The sequence below is a fragment of the Monomorium pharaonis genome, unplaced genomic scaffold (genome assembly GCF_013373865.1).
Source record: "Monomorium pharaonis isolate MP-MQ-018 unplaced genomic scaffold, ASM1337386v2 scaffold_726, whole genome shotgun sequence".
Classification (NCBI taxonomy): Eukaryota; Metazoa; Arthropoda; class Insecta; order Hymenoptera; family Formicidae; genus Monomorium; species Monomorium pharaonis.
In genome coordinates, this window is record NW_023416051.1 from 1 (window position 1) to 25000 (window position 25000).

A 25000-nucleotide genomic window follows, 5' to 3' on the forward strand; every position below is an offset into this window, starting at 1 on the left:
TTTCAAGGAAAACGCGTGCGAGGGCGAACACGCCGCGCCGTCTCGGTCCGCGACGAACCTCGGCTTCGCCGTCGCTGATTCCACCGGGACGCGCTAAATGGCAAAGGTAAGCGATGCAAAAACTGTCATGCCGGGAGGATCCAAGAGATTTCTCCCCCGGCGAATCAATTGAATCAATTTCGAATTCATCGACGCCCCGCGGCGCCGGTTGACAGATGGACGACGGTTCGTCAGCTGATTCGTGAAATGCCTTTTTGCGCCGTCACGGAATCTTCGTCCATCCTTCTCGCGCTTATCTTTTAAGATCTTCGCGGACGGGAGAACTGAACGAGCGAGGTTACCGGAATCGCATACACGAGAATCTCGCCGCTCCGATTCGCGCGAGAATGCTGGAAATTTATTCGGACTCGCTCGCCGCGAGGATTTCACATTCGCCGCTTAATTGCGACGCTGTCGCTTTCATGATGACCCTTCCTCCCCCTCCCTTTCTATTGAATTTACGAACAATTAAACATGGAGGTTAGAAAAATGTCGTTGCTCGTTGCCCTCTCCCTTCTAATGCATATGTGCGACACGCGTTTGCGCGAAAAAAACAATGAGCAGTTCGAAATGATAGATTTGCTCTTTTCTTAAGATTACTTTTCCTTTTTAAGGCTGTATTGCATCTATTTTTTTAATAACAGAAAAAAGAATAAGAAAATTTCAGAATATTCTATGTTGTATTTAAAAGTCTATAAAAGTTTGACGGCAATTTTCTATATTGAAAAATATTTTAATAAAAAAGTAGAAATGTACTATAATGAAAATGTATTTTAAAATAATGAAAAAAGTTTTATTTTTTTAGTATAAATATTTTAAAAGTATTGAGATATGATTTATCCAAAGTTTCATATTTTATAAGTTGTTCTGTAAGAAAACAATGTATTTATTTATAGAACAACTTAAACTCAAAATCGTAATAAAATTGTATATAAATTATCTTAAATACATAATTTTAAAAAATTAAGATCTTTATTTTTTTAAGTTTCAGTATTATAATAATAAAAATAAAGTAACTATAAAAATATATGTTGAATAAAAATAAAATGTTATAAATACAGCTTTCATATGTATATAGTTTATTTAAAGTATGAAATATTAATACTTGTAAAAATGAGTGTATTATATCTTTTAACAATTTATGTTAAACTTTATTTTTTTAGTAAATAAAAGATATTTTTGTTTGTTAGGTAATCTAACGGTATCAGATTTTCCGATAAGTTTCTTTATTCGTGTGACATTTTACTTTCTCTTATAATTAAACAATGAAGGATTTTTTATAGGAGAAATCGACTCTGACATTGAGTTTTTATGATATTCGTTGAGTGTGTACATTGTAATTTGCACTTTATTATCAAAACAAGAACTTAGCCGACTTTCTTTTTACAAAAATCGTACATTTTTAGTTTCTTTTTACATATGAAGAAGTTATATGAGTTTTATTAGCACGCAAAATTCGCCATTATAATTTCAACGGAATAGGTGAATGGATATTTTGCTTGCATTGCAGCTCACGCGAAGCCTTACCGAGATGACATGAATCCGGATTGAAATTCTCGATCGACACAACTTGGCTGAGGTGCATTGATTTGCGCATTGTTCAGGTAAACGTCGTATAGTGTTTAAATAATATTTGTAAACTGAATATAAACACAAATTGAATTTATCCGATGAAGATTGCAGAATGCACTCTAAAGGAGACGAAACTGAAAGAAGTGGCATTAATAGTAGCAAACATGTAACGGAGTCGTAAACAGGATTTATAGGTACATTCATAATTATATTAATAACTGCTACTAATCTGTAGATCTTAATTGGAGAAATCCATCTGTTCTTGTTATGTATTTAAGATCGCGAATAACTGTCTTTTTAAATATTCATTAATCTATATGAAGTTCTTATCTACTTCTATTACTCGGTAACGTGTTGTATAAACGATATATTAATTAAATGTAATAGCAAAAAAAATGTCAATAATATAATGTCAGTAATATTGATTAATTCAATGTTAAAAACTAATAATAAAGGACAAAAGAAGAGCTCCATCTAAATTATATATTTTTTTAATCGTAAATAAAATTATATATATATATATATGTTTTAATGCATAATTGTATATATTTGAAGAAAAAGAGAAATAATTTTAATCTTCAGTGTTTTTTGTGAATGTAAAAGAATTGTAAATAAGCTCTTCAGTTGCTACGTTTTTCACTACCGGATCGATTCGAAGGCGACGTATCTTGCAGGTCACGATGGAGGATTACACGCCGATTGACGAGGATTTCCCAGGCCGGTTGCTGCATCAGGCCGCGCTCTGGGACAATGCCGAATTGCTAGAGGACCTGCTGCGTGGCGAGCACGCGCAGTATATTAATAGCAAGGACTCGTGGGGCAGGACACCCATGCACGCAGCCGCGATCACAGAGAATTCCCGTTGCTTGGACGTTTTGCTGACCGCCGGGGCCGATCCGAACGTCACCTGTGGCCCTCGCGGTCATCATCGAACGCCGTTGCATGTTTGCACGGAGCACGGTCACGCCGGCAACGTGCAGAAATTATTGAGTTTCGATGCGGATCTTATGATCCGCGACGACGATGGTCTGAAGCCTCTTGACATCGCCGAGAAGGGCAATCACGATTTATGCATTCATCTCCTAAAAACGGCAGCCGAGAGGTACGAACTCGCGAAACAGGCAACTCACGCTTCTTTACGTGCAGCTTGTATTCAGGGCGACACCGTGGCTACGCGAAATATTATCCAAGGTCTGTCGACCGATTTAGAATGTGTGGTGAACATGGCGCCGAATGGCGCCAACACGCTGCTCTTTGTTGCCTGTGAGAGCGGCCACAAGGACATCGTCCGGTTGCTGCTGGACCATGGCGCCGATTGCAGGATTCATCCGGTCACCAAGTACTGTCCGCTCTACATAGCATGCTATCACGGCAAACTGGAGATTGTCGACCTGTTGCTGCGACATTTCCCCAAGCAGGCGCAACAGCTCACGGTAGAGCGCTGGCTGCCGATCCATGCGGCGACCATAAACGGTCATCACCTGGTGATCGACGCGCTGCTCAAATTTGAATATCCTCAACACATTTACCAACGCTATAGAGATCCATCCGGAGAGTTTGAGTACGACTTACCGTTTGACATCAATGCACAGGACGTCACCGGCCAGCATGCACTTTACATAGCCAGTATGCTGGGCAACATCAAGTGCGTCGAGCTGCTGCTAGGTTACAGAGTGAAAGCGAGAACGACCAAAGAAGAGGATGGCGTGAGCGGCGCGCAGCAACTCCCGGTGTCGAAGCGCAAGATCTCCAGCGGTATTCAGAGGTTAATGTCATCGCTGAATTTTCGTAGCAAGGCCCCGATGGATAAAAAAGACGATAAAATGATATATCCAGTAAATCTGGATCTTTATTGCAATAACGGCAGCGAAACAGCGCTACACGTGGCTGTCAGGGGTAGACATACCGAGGTGGTGAACGCTTTGCTTCAGGCAGGCGCCAATCTTGAGCTGCCTGTTAAAATCCCGTACGATCAGAACGATCTCGACGGCAGTGACTCGAGTGTATTGACAATTGCGTGTCAGAATCGCGATGTGAAAATCGCGGATTTATTGCTGAAGCACGGCGCCGTCGACAATGAGTGCAAGGCGCTGAAGATTGCCGCGCAGAATCGCGACGAGGCGTTGACTGCAAAACTGCTATCGATCAAGGCGCACCCGGATTCCGAGTATAAGATCAACAAGAAAGCGATGACCGAGTGCACGCAGAGCTCGCATTTCTCCGCTCTGTCGTCATTTGGCCATGTCACCTATTCCGCGCTGTTCCCAAAGACGCCTACGATGATCAACTGGCACAACCAGCAATGCCATCTCTCACAGATCCGGCTGCAGTGGTTGATCGACGCAGTATTGCATGTTAACAAGAAGCTAAGTCCGAGAAACAACGACCTGGTGTTGTACGCCATTACGCGGATCGACATATCTCATAACTCCATCACCTCCGTACCGTCCACCATGTTCTACTTACAGAGTCTGCGATATCTCAACATAGCGCAGAATAAAATTGACACTCTCACCGCCGACTCGAAAAATCCGAAGGACAAACTATGTCCAGTTCTGGAGGAGATGTATCTACAAGACAATCGACTGGAGCAGCTCCCGGAATTCATTATGAACTTACCGGGGCTTGAAATTATGGACGTGTCCAATAACAAACTGCAATGTTTGCCGCAAAATCTGTGGCGCGCGCCCAAGCTGAAGGAACTGAATGCCTCGTTCAATCTGCTGCGTGATCTGCCCAGCCAGGCATCGCAGAATGTTTTGAGGAAGCCATCACGAGGCGATGAGATGCTGCAAAATGGTACCACCTTCCGTGGATTAGCGGTTGTGCCGCGAATAGAGTCTATGGAGTTTGACTCGTTTACAAAGATTGCAAACGCGCAGGTGATCGAAATGGAACGGCCGCATGTGTGGACCAGTTCGGTCCAAGTGTCAGAAAGGATAAGCGATGACACGGAGAATGGCAACAAATCGGTGTTGGCGTCGTTGAATCTGGCACACAATCTTTTTAACAGCATCCCCGTGGCACTGCCTTGTTTAGCGGTAAGCCTGGTGCGATTGAACATGGCGTACAATTCGTTGCGTTCGATGAGTCATATCACTTCGTATCCGGCCAGTCTAAAACAATTGGATTTATCGAACAATCAGATCACGCGGTGGCCCAGTCTGCCGCAAGTCGACAGCTCCGATAGCATGGAGCAGGCGAACACGGCCTGCTATTGTCCGGCCGTCAACGCACAGTCGCCTAGTATCGTGCCCGGCAATCGGCAAACACCTATGTCGATGCGTGATATCGTGTTGCAGTCAGTATGTGTACACAGGCGACACTTACGACTGGAGAACTTGCGCACGCTGATCCTAGCGAACAATCTACTGAATCGCATCCAATTGACATCGTGCGACGACGGCGAAATGCCGTATTTGGAAGAGGAGCGCGGAGACTCGGACAGAGATCCAAAAATCGGGCATCCTGGATCAAAACTTTATTTGCTCTTTCCTAATGTCAGTATGTTAGATATCAGCAATAATCAGCTACGTGAAATACCGCACAACATCTATGAGTTGAACAATCTATCGGTGCTGAACATCAGCGGTAATAATGAGGTCGTCGAGCTGCCGCCGCAGATGGGTCTACTGGGCCGCCTATGGAATCTGAACACGCAGGGCTGCCGGTTGCAAGAGCCGCTCAAATCGATGATCGAATCGAAGAAGTACAAAACGATGGATGTGATTGGTTACCTAAAGTCAATTTTGGAGGACGCGAAGGCGTATGCGCGCATGAAGCTGATGATTGTCGGTATTCAGGGGATCGGCAAGACGAGTCTGCTGGAGCAACTGCGGCAGGAGGGCGAGGTGCCAAACAAGAAGAAAGCATCCGAGCACTGGGCCAAACGAATGGGCAACAAGAACATTAACGCGAAGACCGCCAAAGGTACGACCATCTCGACTGTAGGTGTGGACATTGGCGATTGGCTCTACGAAAAGAAAGTGCGCGGACAATCGTCCCACGGGCCGGTCTACTTCAGAACCTGGGATTTCGGAGGTCAGCGTGAGTATTATGCGACGCATCAGTATTTTCTGTCGAAGCGCAGCTTGTATCTAGTCGTGTGGCGGATCACGGACGGCTTCAAAGGCGTCTCCGAGATTTTTCAGTGGCTGGTGAATATTCAGAGTAGAGCGCCTAACTCACCAGTCATCATTGTCGGCACGCATTACGACGTTTCCTACGAGCACAGCGAGGGTCTGCAACAATATATTCGTGATAAATTCATCAACGTGGTTGATGCAGAGAAGTGCGGTCTGCCCAAAGTCATGGAGACAATCGAGGTGAGTTGCAAGACGCGTCACAACATTAAGATGCTGTGCAATCTCATCTACGACGTCGTCTTTAGTTTGAGATCGCCCGGTAGTAAGGAACTGTTATTAGAACAGAAGGTTCCAGCGAGTTACTTGGCGTTGGAGGACGTAGTAATTCAACTGGCGCACGACAGGAAGCTGTCCGGCTTGGACCCAGTGTTAAAAGCCGACCAGTATTACGCGGCGGTCAATAACGAACTTCAAAAGTTGCACAGATCCTTTAGAGATCCCGCGGAGTTACATCAAGCGACGTTATTCCTCCACGAGAATGGTATAATCTTGCATTACGACGACGCAACGTTGAAGGATCTATATTTCTTGGACCCACAATGGCTCTGCGATATGCTGGCTCACGTGGTCACCATAAGGGAGATTAATCCATTCGCTAGATCGGGTATAATGAAATTGGACGATATTCAGCACGTATTCAAATCCTCCACTATATCATCGATCGATACCCAAGGATATATTGTCAGTTTGCTCAACAAGTTTGAGGTTGCTTTGACATGGGATTGCCGCACGTTGTTGATACCATCTCTCTTACCAACTGAAGAAGATATTCTGCGCAACAATCAGATCATCAAGGTACCAGTAAAGACGCGTGGCTGGCACGTACGCGCGAAGAAGATCACATCGCCCATGTTCGCGTGCCTAGGGGCATCAACCGGTGACAATAAAAATAACGCCGAATGCGTGCTCACATCGAGATCGCAGCCCGACTGTTCCGTCACTAGATTATTGCTTATGTCATATTTTCCCAGCGGCTTCTGGTCCCGATTAATCACTCGGATTCTCGCGGATGATACCATTGTCGATATCGTCATGTCGTTTCTGGCACCGTTCAAGGATTTCGTCGACGACAATATCTTTGCTAGTCTGTTAGATTTACAGGCCGAGTGGGTGCTCTGGCAGACGGGAATCGAACTACGATACTCTGGCATCACCCTGTTACGTTTAAAAGAAGTTTCCTGTAATTTAAAAAACTCACCATATGATTACAGACAGTTTAAGTTCAAATTGAAACAAGATGGTATTTGGTGCACAGTGGATCTGAAAAATTCTGCCATCCTAGAGATCTGGTTTCCAGTGGACACTCTGGTAATCAAGCAGCCCATCATGTCGGATTCCGTAGATGAAGAACCAATGGGCTACCAGGCGATTGTGGTAGAACCACGACCGGAAAGTATGCCGCAGCTGATGGCGTTGATCGTCGATCACATCGACATCCTGCTGGAGGACTGGTATCCAACCCTAGGCACACGTTTCGTCCACACATCGGAGGGTAAATTACTAGTCACGAGGTTGATACCATGTCCGCGTTGTTTGCTTGGCAACACCGAAAACGGCGACGGTGAATCAAGCGACAATGACGGCCGGTTGATTGAGGACATCCAAAAATACTGTGCTGTGAATCGCACAGAGAGGCAGAGCCAGGACAGTTACAAGTCCGACGGTGACAGCGGCGTCGGCTACGACAGTCTCACGTCTAGCAGGATGCCGTCGCTCGAGGGACATCCAGATATATCAAAGCAGCAGAGCAGCTCCTCGCATCCCGAGAATACTCTCGCATACTCCTGGATGGTGGAGGAGTGTATACTGGCGGCGTACAGCAACAAACCTATCAGCTGTCCAAGACATTCGGAGATCCCGTTGTCGCACGTCGCACCGGATATTATCTTTATGGATCTCGGTGCTAAACATCTGATCAAGTCGGATGACCTGAAACGGGGTAAATTGCTGGGTCGTGGTGCCTTCGGCTTCGTCTTCCGTGGTAGCTGTCGACTACCTGGCACACACGTGCGCGCCGACGTGGCCATCAAGATGCTACAACCAGTCTCGCCGGGCCCGAACTCCACGCAGTCAGCGATTCTTGCGTATAAGGCGTCGCAGAGCAAGTGGGACCGTGATCCTTTGCAGTATGCTTGCAAAGCGTATTGTATGGCGCGTCAAGAGCTCAACATCCTGTTAACCCTTAGGCACGCTAATATTGTGCCACTGATCGGTATAGTCATTAGTCCCTTGGCTCTCGTGTTGGACTTGGCACCTCAGGGCGCGCTGGACGCTGTCCTGAAAAACTATCGTCGTTCCGGGGCTAAACTGGATCCTTACACACTTCAGGCGATAATCCTTCAGGTTGCTAAGGCAGTGGAGTATTTGCATCAGCAACACGTCATCTACCGTGATCTCAAGTCAGAGAACGTACTGGTGTGGCAGATGCCGTTGCCGTTTCAAGAAAATCCGGACCCGGTGCACGTTAAGGTCGCCGATTACGGTATCTCAAGATTAACATTGCCTACGGGAGCGAAGGGTTTCGGCGGCACGGAGGGGTTTATGGCGCCCGAAATCATTAGGTACAACGGCGAAGAGGAGTACACGGAGAAGGTGGACTCGTTTTCGTTCGGCATGTTCATCTACGAGCTCGTCACTTTGCGTCAGCCGTTCGAAGGCCACGAGGCAGTAAAGGAATGTATCCTGGAGGGTGGTAGACCACCGCTCATGTACCGTGAGACCTTTCATCCATGCTACGCGCTTGACTTGATGGTGATATGCTGGGCACAGAACCCGAAAGATCGGCCTACTGCTAGTCAGATTGTTTCGATCGCCTCTGCACCCGAGTTCACGCATCTGATAGACGTCACCCTATTGACGGAACGCACGCAGGTGACGGCGGTCACCATGACCAATCATTGCGGTGACAGCAAAGCGAATGAGACGACGGACAGCTTGAACGGCGACGAGATCTGGTTCGGACACAACAATGGCGAGGTGGACATGCTGCTAGGCACCCAAAAGGGTTGGCTGCGTCACGTGCGTATTGAGACACCAGTAATACCGTACGCCATGTGCGGCGTGGACGGCTACATCTGGATCGGCGATAACGCTGGCCAAGTGCACGTTTATCTGTGCGGCAACTTCGGCTGCGTGGCCAGTTACAATTTGGAGGCGGATCACAACAGGGAGTCCAAGGTCGTTGGACTGATTCATCTGGAACAGCTGAAGCAATTTGCCGTGGCCTTGCATAGCGGTCGGATCTTCTTGTTATCCAACTCGTTCACTCAGATGAAGAAGACAGAAGTCACCGGCGGCGGCAGTAGCACAGAAACAACACGTCAAAATACTGATGTGAAGACTTACTCGCTCGCTGCAGTTTGCCGGAAAAGACGCGTGCTGGAGCTCTGGGCTGGCCAGAGTTATGGCCGGATATCCATTTACACGCTAAAGGATGGCAATCTGACCGATACGGTGGAGCTGTCTCATTGCGCTGCCAACGACGCCACGATGAAGAACCTTTTTGCCACGTATCTAATCGGTGCGGCGAGCGAGAGTTTCATTTTCTCGTATACGTATCCAGGTTGCGTGGTGTACCAATGGGACGTGGACAGTCGGCAGATTGTCAATAAGCTCGACATGTCCAAGCTGGTGCCATGCTCCGAGAGCCTCAAGTCTATCGCTATCGAGGAAAACCTGTCGACGGAGAAGTGCCAGGTGACCGCGCTTGAGGCCAGCGGTGGTCAGCTGTACATCGGTACCACCTGGGGCTGCATTGTCGTCGCTGAGTGCGGCACTCTGCGCCCCGTCACCGTGTTCCGGCCGTTCGAAGGCAAGGTCTGCCAGATCGTGTCCCTCAAGTCTGCTGATAAGAGAAAAACGGTGTTGGCGACCGTCGGCCAAGGATATCGCAGTTTGATTGCACGGTATACCGACTTCCCGCTGAAGAGTTTGGAGAACGAGGAGCTCAGGCACGGCATGTATACTCTGCTGTGGCGATCGGAGAACTGGTCGGCGGCTTGATTTCCCCAGTGAATGTAAGCTCTTCATTTAGCGTGTATTGGGCGACTGTTTTCTAGCGCGAATCGTCTAATTATTTTATACGAAGATAACGGTACACAAATAAGCACAATATTTAATACGGAATGCGTAGTAAGAAAATTGATCTAGTTTGGTCCAATCCTTTCAATAAATGCCGGTAGAAAGAAACTTTCATTGTAACGAGATTCGGTGCCAATATTATACAAGATTTTATTCTTCGGCAGTATAATACCGGAAGTGCTTAAGTGGTGCGAAGTTCAATTGAGCGATGTCTAAGCTCAGTGAATCTTATACGTCCAATATTATATAGTACCTAGCACGTAAGAGATGTTGATCACGCTAATAAGCGTGCTTGATAATATTCAGGAAAAAATCTTTGTAAAAATTGAAGAAAGAACTCAACTTTTCCGCGAGCACGCTTATTAATGAACTTTACGTCACACAGGCTGTAAGCTGATATTCTTTCGTTCGTCCAAATTACAGCATTACCAAGTATAAGAGAAACATTCTTATTTTATATAAAACTAAATCCTAAGCAAATAAGTAACGGTATTTTAACGTACGTTTTCGCTTGAATAAGTATGATTCGACTCTACGAGAGTCACGAGTATAAAATAAGTATTTATATAACTAATGGAAGCGAAGGAATATTGAAATGCAATCTGTTTCCTCGCTGCAAGACACGGGATAAAGAGGAGAAAACATTTTTCAAATATCCTCAACTGATATTAATCGAGCTGTTTTATAGATATCAAAGAACTATTTTAGCACCATCAATACTTTTATAATATCGTTAATGTTAAGATTTCGATAAGTTTTATTGACATTTTAATATCGTGATCCTGAATCGATATAGAAAAACGATTTTTAGATCATACTCGCATTATCTTTCCCCATAATTCAATTAACACGTCCAAGGTAATATCTTTCGAAATATCTTTCGAGTTGACTGCAAATTTTATCAAATTTAAGTCTATTCAAAACCGAAGGTTGTGGGACATATTAGCATTAATTTATTATAATGTAATACTAGGAAAATATAAGACTACACGTACACATAAACGTTAGAAGCATTTTGCTCAATGAAAACGTTAAATTTTGACTCCCTCCCTCTCACCCCCTATAATTTAGTTACATGGGAGCAATGAATGTATCCCAAATGTGATCGATGTGATATGAAATACTCAGCGAAAAAAAGAACGTAAAATATCGTCACAAAAGTGTTATGTTATATTTTTAATTACGACGCTCTTTAATTGCGCTTATCGACAAGAAGAATATTCTTAAAAATATTTGCTAGAAGTTTGCTTAAATAGATATCTGTTCCTTCTCGATATATTATACGTTCTTCGAGATTAGCTCATAGCAATAAAATGCAAGTGAAAAATAACGATGTAATACAACTTGCACGTTTAAATTCGTCTGTGACATATTTTAACGAAAGAAGCGATTAAATGGATATTCTATATATTATCTTTAGGAAATGCGATGTGATCGGTCGAGAATATTTTCAATAACAATGTGATGCGTACTGGCTTTTGGCTGCTATTCTTGAACCGACGCGTTTGGTGCACTGATGCAATATCTTTCATTTATATATACAAATGACGCATTTCATATTTCTTTATTTAATTAATCGTACCTGCAGCGCGCGTAAAACAAATCATAGTGATATATGCAGCTTGTATATCATCTTTATTTCCAATATGACATTTGTAAAAAACTAGAAATTGTGTATCGCGTTATACAATTATTCATCAAGTATGCCTTGAATTATGGCGAATAATTAATATTGCGTAACAAACGTAATTATTACAATTGAGAATTCTATATGATTGATCTCCACTATATTAACGGAATCATTGTAACGTTTTTCATGTTTACTCGTCGTGAGGATTATACTAAGATTATCGTCTTGTACTCATTGACATAAGTTATAAAACTTTGCAGGAACTCATTGTTATTTAATGTATTGATTGTCACGAAATATAAATACCGTTGTTGAACAAGATTCGTTGTTATATTCTCCTCTATCTATGTCAGAATATCGAGACAATATATAATTAACATAGAGAAACGAAACAGAAAAATTTTTAATAACGCGATTTTTATTTACAACAGAACTTACACAGTAAAAATATATTTTTCTAGTCGTTAAGAGCTTATGGATGATTTACTCTCTTTCCTCAATTCCATTTTTATTTTCACCTCAGAAATATACTGTTTCATAGCCTGCTCATATGCATTATCGTCTGATAATTCTTTCTCCTATCAAGGAATACATTCTTAGAATTAATAAAAAATAAACTTGATTGATAGGATCAAATAATAATGCATACCTTTCTCATTGTTTTATATATAGATGAAAAATTTTGTGTTGCAGATTTTACATTTTCATTTGCCAAATTAGTAGCTGGTATGAAACTCTGATCTCTATGGAACCTTCTGCAATGGATAACGTTAATTAATTTTTATCTAACGTAATATAAATATTTTGTTGAATATACATTAAAACATCTCACGCTCGGACAAGATCCTCTTCGTAAAAGATAGGTTTGACTGGTTTTTTTGGCAACCGTCTGTCATATCTGGGCTCGTATTTTGGGGGAAAAGCTTCATACACTGCCACCCACAATGGCATGTCTTCCTCTCTTACAGCTTTGCCTTTTAACAGCGAGGTAACTCTGAAATGCATTTTATTATATAGAAACGCATAGCCATTACTGTAAAATATTCAAAATAGTTTTTGAAAAATGTAAGACCATTGTCACTAGCATTTTTTTTTTTTTAAGAGGATGCTACGATTCACAAGCAGTTTAATCCAAAGATTCTTGGATCAATTTGAAATAAATTAACAAATCGTCAACGTCAATTTCTCTACAATTTTTCACAACAATCATCACTGGTCTAATTTCTAAAATAATTGTTGACAAACAAATGCGAGTTTACCTGGTATATATCGTGCCAATTTTTTCCAATCTGCTTTGCGCCATCGTGTACTTCTTTTTCGTGAATAGACTTTAAAAACTTGTCCTAAAGAATCGGACGCCCCGCGACTCAATCTAACCTTTTACATCGCAAGAAAAAGAAACATCGTCGCCATTTTTAAAACGTCCAAGAAACTTGTGGTCTGTTCTTTCTAGCTGCACTGTTGCATCGGTGCAATAAGTTAAAGTAAGACAAGTATATTTTTTCTCATTCTAACTTATTGCACAGTGCAACAGTGCAGCTAGAAAGAACAGACCGCTTAACACAAGTCCCTAGAAAGTGGCACGTGGAAACTTTTCGATGCTCGCGTGTGGCGTGGCCGCGTGTAGTTTTCCCGCGCAAATGATAGAGGTGGTTTTCAAAGCAATCTTCGCTAATATTTAAAATTTAACAAAATATATCGTAGTACCGTGACTTCTAGAAATCCACAGAGCGAGGAAGAAGAATTTATAGCGCGACAAGTGTCAGTCGTTTGCCGCAAAGATGGATACAGAAATCGATCAGAACCTGGAACAGATAACCCGCGAATACGTCGACTTTCTGGATGATGTGGTAGGCAGAATTTGTCAACAAATGTTTACTTGTCTATTTAATTATATTTTAATTCTCTTTAACCGGATTTTGCTTTTAAAAGGCAGTTATTAAATTTTTGAGGTTTATAAAATATATTGTCTAGACGGATATGTAAAGTCACATGGCATTGTAGAGGATTAAATGTCACTGTTGAGATAAGTTTTACACTTGCTTGACGCTTTTGAGATTCTTGCACTTGTTAATTTTGTGCAGGAGGACCAAAACATATACGCTACGATGGTTAAGAACATGATCCAAGAAGAGAAATACAGACTAGTTGTAAATATCAATGATTTGAGGAGAAAAAATTCTGCACGTGCGGCAAGGTATACAATAGATTTGTCTCTTTCAAATTGTGAAGTGTTAAGGGTAATTATGATAATTGGTTGTGTTACAGTCTGTTGAACAATTCCTTTGAGGAGCAGCTGGCGTTTCAGAATGCCCTGAAACAATATATCTCAAGCGTGGACATTGACTATGCTAAGAGCAATAAAGATTTCTTTGTCGCTTTCGAGGGCAGCTTTGGAAACAAGCACGTCACGCCAAGAACACTTACCTCTCGTTACCTGGGTAACTTGGTGTGTGTGGAGGGAATTGTCACGAAATGTAAGTATCTAAAAAAACCATTAAAACTCAGATTTGCAGAATTTATCCAAAACTGTTTAATTTTATTTGTGAATAAATTTATTTAATTTATTCACATAGATATCACAAGTTTATCAAATTATTTTATGAAATTTATTGGGTTGATTCACAAACAAGTTTTTGTATAATTAAAATGATTACTTCTGAGAAATATTCTCACTGTATTTAATTATTTTGTCTTTTACAAGTTGAGAACAATAATGAAGAATATAACATTAAAATTTATTGCTATATTTTTTAAATATAAAAATAAATTTTTATTAAGTAAGATAAAATTTATTTTTATAATTCAATTCATTATATATATTTATAAAAGTAAGATTATTTCCAAAATAAAATAAATATCTATTGTAGGTTCATTGGTACGACCAAAAGTGGTGAGAAGCGTCCATTATTGCGACGTGACCAGAACGATTTTGGAAAGAGCCTATTCAGATCTAACTTCCTTAGAAGCTTTTCCTCATTCCGCTGTTTATCCGACTACCGTAATTATTCTCAGGTTTTAAATAAAACATAAAATTTATTTAGAGTCTAGATATTCAAATTTTCGCATTATAGGATGAAGACGGCAATCCGCTTGAAACAGAATTTGGTTTATCGACTTACAAGGATCACCAGACGCTTACTATACAGGAGATGCCGGAAAAAGCTCCAGCTGGTCAATTACCGCGAAGCGTGGATGTAATTTGCGATAACGATCTGGTGGACTTGTGTAAACCTGGAGATCGAGTGCAAGTTGTTGGAAACTACCGATGTCTCCCAGGAAAACAGGGTGGTTATACAACTGGAACTTTTAAGTATGTTTTAGATAAAAATAAAGGATTAATTCTTAATTTAATCAATATCGCATATTTTTTATATCTTTACTTTAAAATTCATTTCATAATAATTGTTACATTTCATAGAACGGTCCTGATCGCCAACAATATAATGCAACTTAGTAAAGAAGCAAATCTTGCAATCACTCATGACGATGTAACTATGTGCAAGAAACTGGCGAAGAACAAGAATATCTTCGAACTCCTGGCCAAATCCCTTGCGCCATCCATACATGGTAATGAATACATAAAAAAAGCAATTCTATGCCTTCTTTTGGGTGGAGTGGAGAAGATTTTGCCAAATGGTACGAGGCTGAGAGGGTAAGCTTTTACAAAATTCTTCATAAATTTATTTTTAAAAAACTTTAAAATTTTAAAAATATATAACTTATTTGATAGTTGTTTTTTAGTGAATTTAAACAGTTTAAATTTTAACAAATTTTAACAATTTAGAAACTTAAAGGCTTAATTAAAAAATATTTATAATTATGTATCAACATTTAAATTAATATAAAGAGCTATTTTAAAAAGATTAAAATTTCATAATTAATTGTAAGTGATGAAATTTTTATTTTTTTTTTTTTTTACACGTTGCAATGCTCACTAATTTTGAGATATAATCAGGATATAATCTTTGGCATATTACAGAGATATAAACGTATTACTGATTGGAGATCCATCAGTGGCTAAATCGCAACTATTACGTTACGTGTTATGTACCGCTCCACGAGCAATTCCTACCACTGGAAGAGGATCCTCTGGTGTTGGTTTAACAGCGGCGGTTACGGTCGATCAAGAAACTGGTGAGCGTAGATTGGAAGCAGGCGCGATGGTTTTGGCGGACCGTGGTGTTATTTGTATCGACGAATTCGATAAGATGTCAGACATCGATAGAACGGCAATACATGAAGTGATGGAGCAAGGCAGAATCACAATTGCCAAGGCGGGGATTCACGCCAGTTTGAATGCGCGTTGTTCAGTACTAGCTGCTGCAAATCCTGTGTACGGGAGAGTAAGTTCGGATTTTCTTGAAAAAACTACTTGTGTCTGGTTTGTTTAATACGTAAAAATTTAAACTTGTGGAGGTCTGTTATTTATGAAAAACAAACTCGAATTAGATTGGTTTTTTTTGCAAAAATATTTCAATATTAATTTCTATATATGTAATATTATAAATATATAATATAAAGAAAATAATACATTATTAATTTCATTTTAAGAAATATATAAATATTGTTTAATGGAAGCCTTTTCTTCATTTCTAGTATGATCAATATAAGACTCCCATGGAAAATATTGGCCTGCAGGATTCTCTGTTGTCGCGATTTGATCTGCTCTTTGTTATGTTGGATATGATTGATTCGGAACAGGATCACGTGATTAGCGATCACGTTGTCCGAATGCATCGATACAGAAGTCCTCTGGAACAGGACGGGGAAGCTTTGAGTTTAGGCTCAAAGTTAGATATGTTGACCACGAAAAATCCGGATGATGTAGCTACTGAAGAAACGCAGTCCCAAGTTTATCAGAAATACGATCCACTTCTACATGGACAAACGCGTCGTAAAAAGTACATAACAATCCTTTTATTATACTATACTGTACTTTTACTTTAAATCTATGAGCTTTGATTCGATTGATCTTAAGCAATATTAAGCTCTGACTGCGTAAAGATCTAAATTTATCTTTCAAATTTCTTTCTCAGCGACCAGATTCTTTCCATACAATTCATGAGAAAATACATACACATTGCACGGTGCATGAAGCCCAAACTCACAGAAGAGGCCAGCGCTGTTATTGCGGAAGAATATTCGACACTTCGATCAGAGGATATGATAGAATCCGACGTTGCGAGAGTAAGTAGAAAGAAAACATTAGACTCGTAGTTTAAAAAATTACAAGTATATGTTTCTTTGAATAACTTTCAGACTCAACCTGTAACAGCGAGAACTCTGGAAACATTGATTCGATTGTCCACGGCGCACGCAAAATCCCGACTCTCGAAGAACGTAGAAAGCGAGGATGCACGCGCTGCAATAGAGCTTGTACAGTTCGCTTACTTCAAACGTGTGCTGGAAAAAGAAAAGAGGAAGCGGCGACGTCACGATAGCGACGCGTCGGAGGATGCGGACGAGATAGATGAGAACAGACAGGCGAAGCGCTCGAAAAAAGCTGCAGGAGATTCAGGTGACCCATACGAATACGACAGTGACGACGAACACATCGAGCAAGTGACCAGAAGAATAACCAGAACACAGTCACAAAAGACTAGCACGCACACATCAGACAGTGGTCAGCACATGGAGATCGAAGATCAAGAATCCGGACTTTCTGAAACAACGACGTCGACTATCACGCAGGAAAGGTAATTTTATTCGAAGTAAATGATCGTCTGTAAAACTGTTAAATTAATATGTTGTTGAATTCTATTATGTTTTGTGGAATAACAGAATCATATTTCTAATGTTATTTTTATATTTTCTGCTATCAATGTACTGTTAAAACTAGAAAACAAGACAAAAATGTAGAGAAAAAATATATTCTAATTTTTTTCTGATTTTTTTAGACTTGCAGTCTTCAAATCGTCGCTTAATAAATTGTTCCAAGAACGGAGAACTCAAAATATTCTGAAGACGGAAGTCGTTGATTATCTAAACACAACGCTTTCTCTGAATTTTACAACTGATGAGATTAACGCCGCTATTAGCACCATGACGGATGCGAATCAGATTATGGCTGTGGAAGGCTTCATCTTCTTGATATAAAAGGTTTTTGTAATGTCTCGTTATATTTTAAATATTAACCGAAATGATATCTTCAAACCCTTAATTTATCAGAATGTGAAACTTCTGGTTACTCGTTACAACTATATTATGAAATTATGAGAAAAACGAAGAATCATAACTACAATGAATAATTATTTAGGCTTTTCGTAATTTCGTAAGCAAGCCTTCGAGAGAAATATTTTTTATACCATTTGTAATGTATGCTAGCGATCGAGTAATAATAATAAGCTGTACACGTTTATGAATAATGATATCTAACAACATTTATTTGCCCTATACTTGATAAGACAATACATTGGCACATAAACTAGCAACAATCATCAACATTCATTACAGTGATGTAATGCGGTCGATAACGCTAAATCAGTTTTTCCGCTTCTGTAAATATATATATGCATAATATTCATCGTGCGTGTGTGCGTATGCGTATTATTGCGCTAACATCGATCGCTTTCCGCTAAAGATCTCACAAATTTATTTACGTAATACTCGCACATCGCGTCTCATACAAAAACACGACAGTCATATATTATATTTAATATAAATGCTCCATTTAATATCTTTCGTATGTTCAACATACACAATATAAGAGAGCCGGCGCGATCGCGCATTTCAAAATAAGTTATGCCCTCCATTAAGTAATTCTCTCTGTGCACAACCCTCTTTTCACTAAAGCGACACTCGTAACAGCGTTACTGTAATAATTAATAACAGAGATAATATAACATCAACGGTCGCACGCGCTAAAATTTTTACAATTGTCAATATCAAATTAATCGTGTAGATCTATGGTACAGGCCTTCGGGACGTATTCTTGTTGTAAGGAGGAAAGAATCGACGATCTGAAACGTCCTAACATTTTCTTTACACAGAATCAGTACCCTCTTCACGACAAAAATATCTACGACGAATCGCGTTCTATGCTAATTGTACTCGCAGTTGCCCTTAATAACACCATAATCGACTCTAGTTATTACTCGCGCGGTGATCAACTTCGTGTCGTACAAAATTACATACAATTGTAGTTACTCCGAGATGTTATTTTAAAAATAGCTAAATCACATGATGATCCATGAATGATAGTACGTGAGTATGACGTACGGAAAAGTTCTTCATCAAGACATACATCAAAATCTTTCAACAAATTAATGTTCGAGGATTTTTGTATGGGCGATCTGTTTGACACACGGCAGTGATGTTCCGAATTCGATACGAAATGTCGCGAGTATGTGTATGTTTCGACAATAATAACTCCTTCTCTTCTGATAGGAAATCGATTCTTCTAACACGATGAGCTTCGTGAAACGTGTAACGAAAGATTTTTTTAGTTCGCTCTGTGCACACTGCCTTGTGGGCGTAGCAAAATATTAATATAATTCTTAGCAGTGAAAGTGGCGAATTACGGTTGAAGCTCAACGCGTTAAAGTTCCTCGAGCTTGGGCGAGTGATTAAAATTATTAGGCACATACCACATTTCTCCTTGGATCATCCGCCTCGTTGGATGCAAAAATTCTTAGGCTAAGAATTCGTCTTTTATAATTGCTAAAAGTAGGAATCCTTACTTCACAATTTACTGCGATTGTAATCGTTTACTCTTTCGTAATTCGGAAAGTTTAAAGTTCATCCTCGCTGGACTCGCTGCTGTAAGCTAACTGCTCCTTCCACCATTCGCGAACCTCCAGCATGACGCTGGAAACTTTAGGAGCAGTTGTCTTGTTACTTAACGCCTCCCTCTGCTGCCTGCTCTGCTCCGTATTTTCCGTCAAGTGGTGCAAATTATTTTTTACCATTGCTACAAAAAAATAACTCAAAATAATTCAATGCTCTTAAAGAGTTAATATGATATGTCGCATAAAAATTACACGGTCCCTTTGACTTACATGGTGGTCTACTATTTCTCTTTTTCGACGCTGCAATCTTGTCCTTCTCGGATCGAACGGATGCGGGATCCGATAAAGTCGGTGCTAAATATTTTCTTCCCGAAGCACTTCCAATGCTATCCGATCTTGGAAGCACCATCGGTTTCTTTACCTTGTACTTCGGAGCTTCGGCATCCTAATAGTTGAGAAATCAAAGTCATAACTTGAATAATATAATTTTTATTACTATGTTTTTTAAATCACAGTGATGTAAATTTTAGTATAATAATATTTTAAAAGTATAAAATATAAAGTCCATTTATTTTAGAAGTTTCTTAAAATGTCATTGTTGAACATCATTAATTTATGATAGAAAAATATTATGTTTCTTTTAGTATTCACTTTTCTATAAGTGATGCTTGTGTAATGAAACAAACAAAATATACCTTTATTTCAGCCTCCTCCTCACGATCAATACTAACTTCTTTGCCTTTCTCCTCTTTACCCTTCTCTATGTCTTGAGGTAGTACAGCCGCGTTATTTGTAGCACGAAGCCCAGCAATAAGACTGTTTTGTTTCTGCAAAAAGAAAAACGATTATTACTTCCCTGATATGATTTCAGATTAAGTCGTCCTCACCGCTCGTATTTTCTTCAGGCAACCCTGTAACCAAGTTCTGATCGTTTGCTTAGCCACCTCCTCCTCAATTATGTACTCAAATTCTTCTCGTGCGAGAAGTTCCTCTAATTGAAGCGCTTTTCTTATGTCCACTGAACGGTACGATAACATACTAAAAAAATTCTTCAATTTAGGAAGATATTGATATTCGAACAACTCAAATATTATGAAACTTTTTACTTTGTTTATTTAAATTTACGAATTAAAAGATAAAACGTTTGAGAAAAAGAAATTACGTATCATATCAAAGATTTGAGAAATCCGAACATCTAGAGTTTTATTTCAAAAACTGTAAACATTTCATTTATAATCCAAACTTACTTAATAACATCGTGGAAGGTAACATCTTCGCCATTGTGCAATCGTTCTAGTTCATAGCACATGTATTTGAAAAGCAGGCGATCCTTTTGCGGATCAGTCTCTAGTCTGCCCTTTAGCAATCTCAAGATAAACTTTACCTAAAATGTGCTAATGTCAGCATTTGTCTTTTATGAATTGAAATATTTTACCAATACAATGGGATATTTGAAATGGAATCGTACCCTCTTCACCGGTATGACACCTTTCTGATGATTATCAACGACATTCCATGTGTTCTGGAAATTCCTTATGTCGGCATATGATAGTAACGCGTCTTCTTCATTTGAATAGAATAGAGAAAAGTTTTCCATGATAATAGCTGTTCAGAAAGAAAACTTCAATTCTTATTTTATTTTTTTAAATTATTGTAAGAATCTAATTAAAAATATAATATTAAACAGAAATATTAAATTAATAAAACATTTGCCGTTAATTGAAATAAAATCTAATGTAAGACAAAAGAAGTGATTGCGATTTCCTTTTTAGTAATCTACGTGATTTCATGTAAGCTTCTGTTATGTACAAGTATATTGCATACATACCCACTAAAAGATTCAAGACGATGTAAGTGATGATGACATAAAAGGTGCAAAAATAAATTAGAGAAGCATGGAAATTGCCACAATCCGTTTCCCAGTAATTATCAGCTGGCGTGCAATAGGGCGGTTGTATCATGCAGTCGTGCATAATTTTATTCCAATCCTCCCCTGTCACTATGCGAAAGAGCATCGCCACGCCAGTAACTGGTGATTCGAAATTAGCGCGTCTAGATTGCAAAGAGATTTTTTCTGATATCAGGCGGAGGCAGAGCAAGACGAAGAAATATTATAGAGTGAAAAAAATTTAGTACCATTAAAAAATTTATATTAAATATATATATGTGTACCTTTTATATATTTATATAATTTTAAATTTTACAAATATTGCATCTTCTTACCTTCCTATGCCTTCTCCGTACTTCACTGTGCCGAAGATTATGGTACCGGCTAACGCATAAAAAAAGACAAGGAGAAACATGCCGAATATAATGAAGAAGCTTTTGCAGACGGACACACCGACAGTCAACATTAACATCTTAAGAGTGGTGTGTTTGCCAGTGATGGTGAAGAATCTCAGGATCACGACCATAAATCCAATCACATAGGACAGATCATTCTGAAATCGATATGATAAAACATAAAGACATTGTACAAAAGAAAAACGAGTGGACAAAAAAGAAGTATGACGAAAGGGACTCTTTACGACGAATGCATACCTGCATCGTGCAGTGTATGATGATCCAAATAACGCCTACGACTGTCACGAGCAGATCGTACCTATTTCTTCTAGATTGCCAATAGCCACGCGGCGTAAAAGCAATATTTTTCATGATTACCTCTCCAAGAAAGACTAATGTCAGAATCATGGAGACTGTAGCCAGAGCCTCAGTGTGCTCCTCTTCGAGTCTCCACTTTGAATGAGCAGAAGGAAAAACGAACAGAAGGAAAGATAGCAGATTAAACACGAGCATACTACTTTATACTTACAACTACAAATAGATAGATGTGCTTAAATAAAAATAAAATGTGATTTAGAGAATAATCAACCCTAAAAAAATATCTATCAAATATCATATATTTATATCCGAAGATTATTTTAACTTACAGAAACACATAGCAGAGCACTGTTCACAAGCACCATGACGGCGATGAATCTTTTAAAATAAATGTTCTGCGTGATGTCGTAGATGAAAGCTCGAAATTTCTTACCATCCGGTCTAGGTGGTAAATGCAGTGGCTGGGCGATTTTCAGACGTTTTTTCAAGTCGCACCTACATTTCAACAAAATTTACAATCTGTAGATTGTGAATCGAGATTGCAAACCGCGACATTCGTTGAATATGCGACGTCTCACCATCGTCTCTGATCTACCGTGAGTAAAGCAGTGCCTTTATTCTCGGAGTAATTCGCAATCACGACACCCACGAACAATGTCAAGCCGATCATACAACCGAGGAAAATATAAATGTGTATATAGATTGCGTGAACCTGAAAAAAAAATTACAATGAGATATTGAAGGGTATGATAAAAATGGTATCTTTAGATTCTAAACTTTGCGATTTTTACAGCGCATGCTGATCATCTGTATTAAAGTGTCGAAAAGAAGTACGACTCACGGGACCAAGAGCCTTTATAAGGACATCCCGCACGTCAAGCCAGCCTTTGAAAGAAAGTACTTCAAAGAGAGCCATCATAGCGTCGCCAATATTATCGAAGTTGAATCTTTTAGGATTGGCCCTGAAAAATACGTTAAAAAATTAGTACGACGAATACAAACATTGTTTCTTTACATTAGAAATGTTCATACTAAAATATAATTGATATTGATCAAAAAGAAATTTTTTCTTAGAATTGTATGATTCTTGCTTACCAAACTCGCGGTACCAATATGGACGGATAACTCTCATTCTCTCCCGGCCGTAGTTTCATCTTCGTCACAAATACTCTTCTCATAAATACACCGACGCAATCCTCACGCTTCAAAATTGTAGGATCATTACATCTCGCTAATCGACCACCATACAGTTGCACTCCGTAACTCGCGAACATGAACATCAATAAGAATAGTAATGTTGATACCTAAAAAAATTATCCGCTAATTTATTTTTATTCGTGCCATTTACGAACTGATTATTTTTTAAAATGTGTAAAATCTAAATGATATTTACCAGCAATATTTCTTTGAATCCTCTGCACAGCTCGTAAACGACCTTCCTCATATGCGGTACAAGAGTGAAGATTCTTAACGGTCTGACGCATCGTAATATCATCAGTAGCTGCGCTCCAGAATTCGGCGGCACGCTCTTCGGCATCCAACATAAGAATACGAGACTTACCTGTAACAATACATATGTGTTATTATATTATACATATGTGCAAAATGATTATGACGTAATTATTTATTATAATTTATCACGTGCAATTGTAATTCATTAAGATTAAATATTTCGGGGTAGAGAATAGAGATTGATATTCTCGTCTGACATACAATGTAAATGAAGACATCTAGTACAGAGGCAACATCCTTGATATAAGCCTTGGGTGTGAAGAACAAACCATCCGCCAGAATCTTTAATGCAAGTTCAATGCTCATGCAAATAACAAAACAGTATTCGGTGATCTGCAACGCCGGTGTCTCCATTACGCGCTTTCGAGGCGTCTCAAACATCATTGAGATACACGACAATGTCGTGATGAATATCATTACCCAATCAAGATAGGTCACTAAACCGAGGAAATTACTGAAAGAAACAAATTTAAAATTCACTACTTTACTTCACGTCGATGGAATAATATGTTTCAATTTCGCGATGCTTACTGCAGGCTCTTGTACTGCACCTTCCTTTCCTTGCCTGTCAAAGGATCCTTCAATCTCGCATCATATCTTGCATAGACGAACAGCTGACAATATTTCCGGAATTTACTTTCACGAGGCACCGCGAATAACGGCGTGTCGAAGAACGGATGATTTTCTCGCAAATCATCTTCACGTTGATTTCTTCAATAAAAAAAAAAAATAGTTCATATGAGTTCGTAAAAATCTCGGAAATCGTGGCATAATGTCGGTACCTTCGCATTTCCGCCTGTTGCCTCTTAGCTTGTAGCAATTTGATATCTAAATCATGCGGTCTTCTGCTTGATGAACTGACTCTATTTATTCCCCCTATGTCACCATTTTCCATGAGATGCTCGTACGTTTGTTTAAGCTTGATCGATCCACTTCGAACGCTCCTTCTGATTGATCTGTTATACCATAAGCAAATAGAAAGCATAGGCTAAATAAATGAGAAAACATTGAAAAAATATCTTTATAGTATTAAGGAAAGGAAAATCAGAATTTATTCAATAATGATTTTCAAAAAATTATTAAATTTTTAAATTCTCATTTTTTATTTTTGAAAATTTTTTAAATTCGTAAATTTAAATTCTCTTCAAATTCTTTTCTTAGTAAATATTTTTCTTATTTTTACTTTTTCGGATCGATCCGAAGCTGCTTGGTGCTACTCGCAGTACCCTGCGGTTTTAGAAGTCCTTTACCCGGTACTGGAATCATGGCGGAGTCTCCCAAGAGAAGCCTCTGATTGTTGGAATCACTATAAACACAAAAAAAACTTAATCTAAGTCGAAAATACGACAAATACAATGATAGCGAATAATATGCCATTTACTTTATGATATAAATAACAGATGCTTTCTTCAAATTAGTAACGACACTTCTCACTTTCGGTGGATTGTTTAAGATTTTCACTGGGCGTTGTTTTCTGTACACTATTTTCGAATCAAAGGTTTCATTAGTTCTCTTTGCACCTTCGTTTTCTTCATCTTCCACTTCAAGTACGAATTGTCGCATAAAGCTTTCGCGCACCTTAAAAAAAATAAGATCAAATATTAAATTCAATCCATTGATAATAAATATAAATTTAATCCATGAATAATAAAGCAATAAAGTAGATTGTTTTACTTGAAGATATAAAATAT

The 25000-nt window shown here is 39.4% G+C and overlaps 4 protein-coding genes across 6 annotated transcripts; 2 read left to right on the forward strand and 2 right to left on the reverse strand.

Moving 5' to 3' along the window:
- On the forward strand, positions 1–11785 carry LOC105831157 (leucine-rich repeat serine/threonine-protein kinase 1). Of its 2 annotated transcripts, XM_012671115.3 has the most exons (4): positions 1–106; positions 1550–1643; positions 1716–1805; positions 2286–11785. In XM_012671115.3, the coding sequence occupies exon 4, from the start codon at positions 2292–2294 to the stop codon at positions 9756–9758; it is 7467 nt and encodes a 2488-aa protein (XP_012526569.1). In that variant the 5' UTR covers positions 1–106; positions 1550–1643; positions 1716–1805; positions 2286–2291; the 3' UTR covers positions 9759–11785. The 2 variants fall into 2 exon arrangements, with proteins under 2 accessions (XP_012526569.1, XP_036151134.1); XM_036295241.1 differs by lacking the exon at positions 1716–1805.
- Positions 11454–12925, reverse strand: LOC105831161 (28S ribosomal protein S23, mitochondrial). 2 transcript variants are annotated; one of them, XM_012671127.3, is made up of 5 exons: positions 12726–12925; positions 12299–12460; positions 12116–12221; positions 11905–12044; positions 11454–11810 (listed from the first exon to the last, which is right to left on the reverse strand). In XM_012671127.3, exons 1-4 carry the CDS (start codon positions 12767–12769, stop codon positions 11931–11933), a joined length of 426 nt encoding a protein of 141 aa, XP_012526581.1. In that variant the 5' UTR covers positions 12770–12925; the 3' UTR covers positions 11454–11810; positions 11905–11930. The 2 variants fall into 2 exon arrangements, with proteins under 2 accessions (XP_012526581.1, XP_036151136.1); XM_036295243.1 differs by lacking the exon at positions 11454–11810 and having other exon boundaries at positions 11867–12044.
- A 322-nt stretch (positions 12926–13247) lies between these two features.
- Positions 13248–17834, forward strand: LOC105831160 (DNA replication licensing factor Mcm3). The gene is made up of 11 exons (XM_012671125.3): positions 13248–13316; positions 13551–13663; positions 13735–13943; positions 14337–14467; positions 14541–14779; positions 14888–15121; positions 15449–15812; positions 16066–16370; positions 16506–16656; positions 16729–17165; positions 17367–17834. Exons 1-11 carry the CDS (start codon positions 13248–13250, stop codon positions 17563–17565), a joined length of 2451 nt encoding a protein of 816 aa, XP_012526579.1. The 3' UTR covers positions 17566–17834.
- On the reverse strand, positions 17832–24938 carry LOC105831158 (sodium leak channel non-selective protein). The gene is made up of 19 exons (XM_036295242.1): positions 24691–24938; positions 24493–24615; positions 24092–24265; positions 23841–24020; positions 23511–23763; positions 23191–23358; positions 22893–23101; positions 22639–22759; positions 22376–22509; positions 22127–22292; positions 21738–21932; positions 21420–21637; positions 21025–21248; positions 20665–20801; positions 20444–20580; positions 20084–20234; positions 19892–20023; positions 19467–19641; positions 17832–19378 (listed from the first exon to the last, which is right to left on the reverse strand). Exons 1-19 carry the CDS (start codon positions 24870–24872, stop codon positions 19200–19202), a joined length of 3258 nt encoding a protein of 1085 aa, XP_036151135.1. The 5' UTR covers positions 24873–24938; the 3' UTR covers positions 17832–19199.
- Positions 24939–25000: the final 62 nt, after the last annotated feature.

Coding starts and splice junctions, on each gene's coding strand:
- LOC105831161 (XM_012671127.3), bottom strand. CDS start 12,769: ATGGCGCAAAGCAGATTGGAAAAAATTGGCACGATATATACCAG. Junction 12,461..12,725: donor ATTGGCACGATATATACCAG/GTAAACTCGCAT, acceptor AATGCATTTCAG/AGTTACCTCGCTGTTAAAAG. Junction 12,222..12,298: donor GAAGAGGATCTTGTCCGAGC/GTGAGATGTTTT, acceptor TATCCATTGCAG/AAGGTTCCATAGAGATCAGA.
- LOC105831158 (XM_036295242.1), bottom strand. CDS start 24,872: ATGCGACAATTCGTACTTGAAGTGGAAGATGAAGAAAACGAAGGTGCA. Junction 23,102..23,190: donor GATTCAAAGAAATATTGCTG/GTAAATATCATT, acceptor TAATTTTTTTAG/GTATCAACATTACTATTCTT. Junction 20,024..20,083: donor GCCTGAAGAAAATACGAGCG/GTGAGGACGACT, acceptor TTCTTTTTGCAG/AAACAAAACAGTCTTATTGC.
- LOC105831160 (XM_012671125.3), top strand. CDS start 13,248: ATGGATACAGAAATCGATCAGAACCTGGAACAGATAACCCGCGAATAC. Junction 15,122..15,448: donor AATGGTACGAGGCTGAGAGG/GTAAGCTTTTAC, acceptor GGCATATTACAG/AGATATAAACGTATTACTGA. Junction 16,657..16,728: donor TAGAATCCGACGTTGCGAGA/GTAAGTAGAAAG, acceptor AATAACTTTCAG/ACTCAACCTGTAACAGCGAG.
- LOC105831157 (XM_012671115.3), top strand. CDS start 2,292: ATGGAGGATTACACGCCGATTGACGAGGATTTCCCAGGCCGGTTGCTG.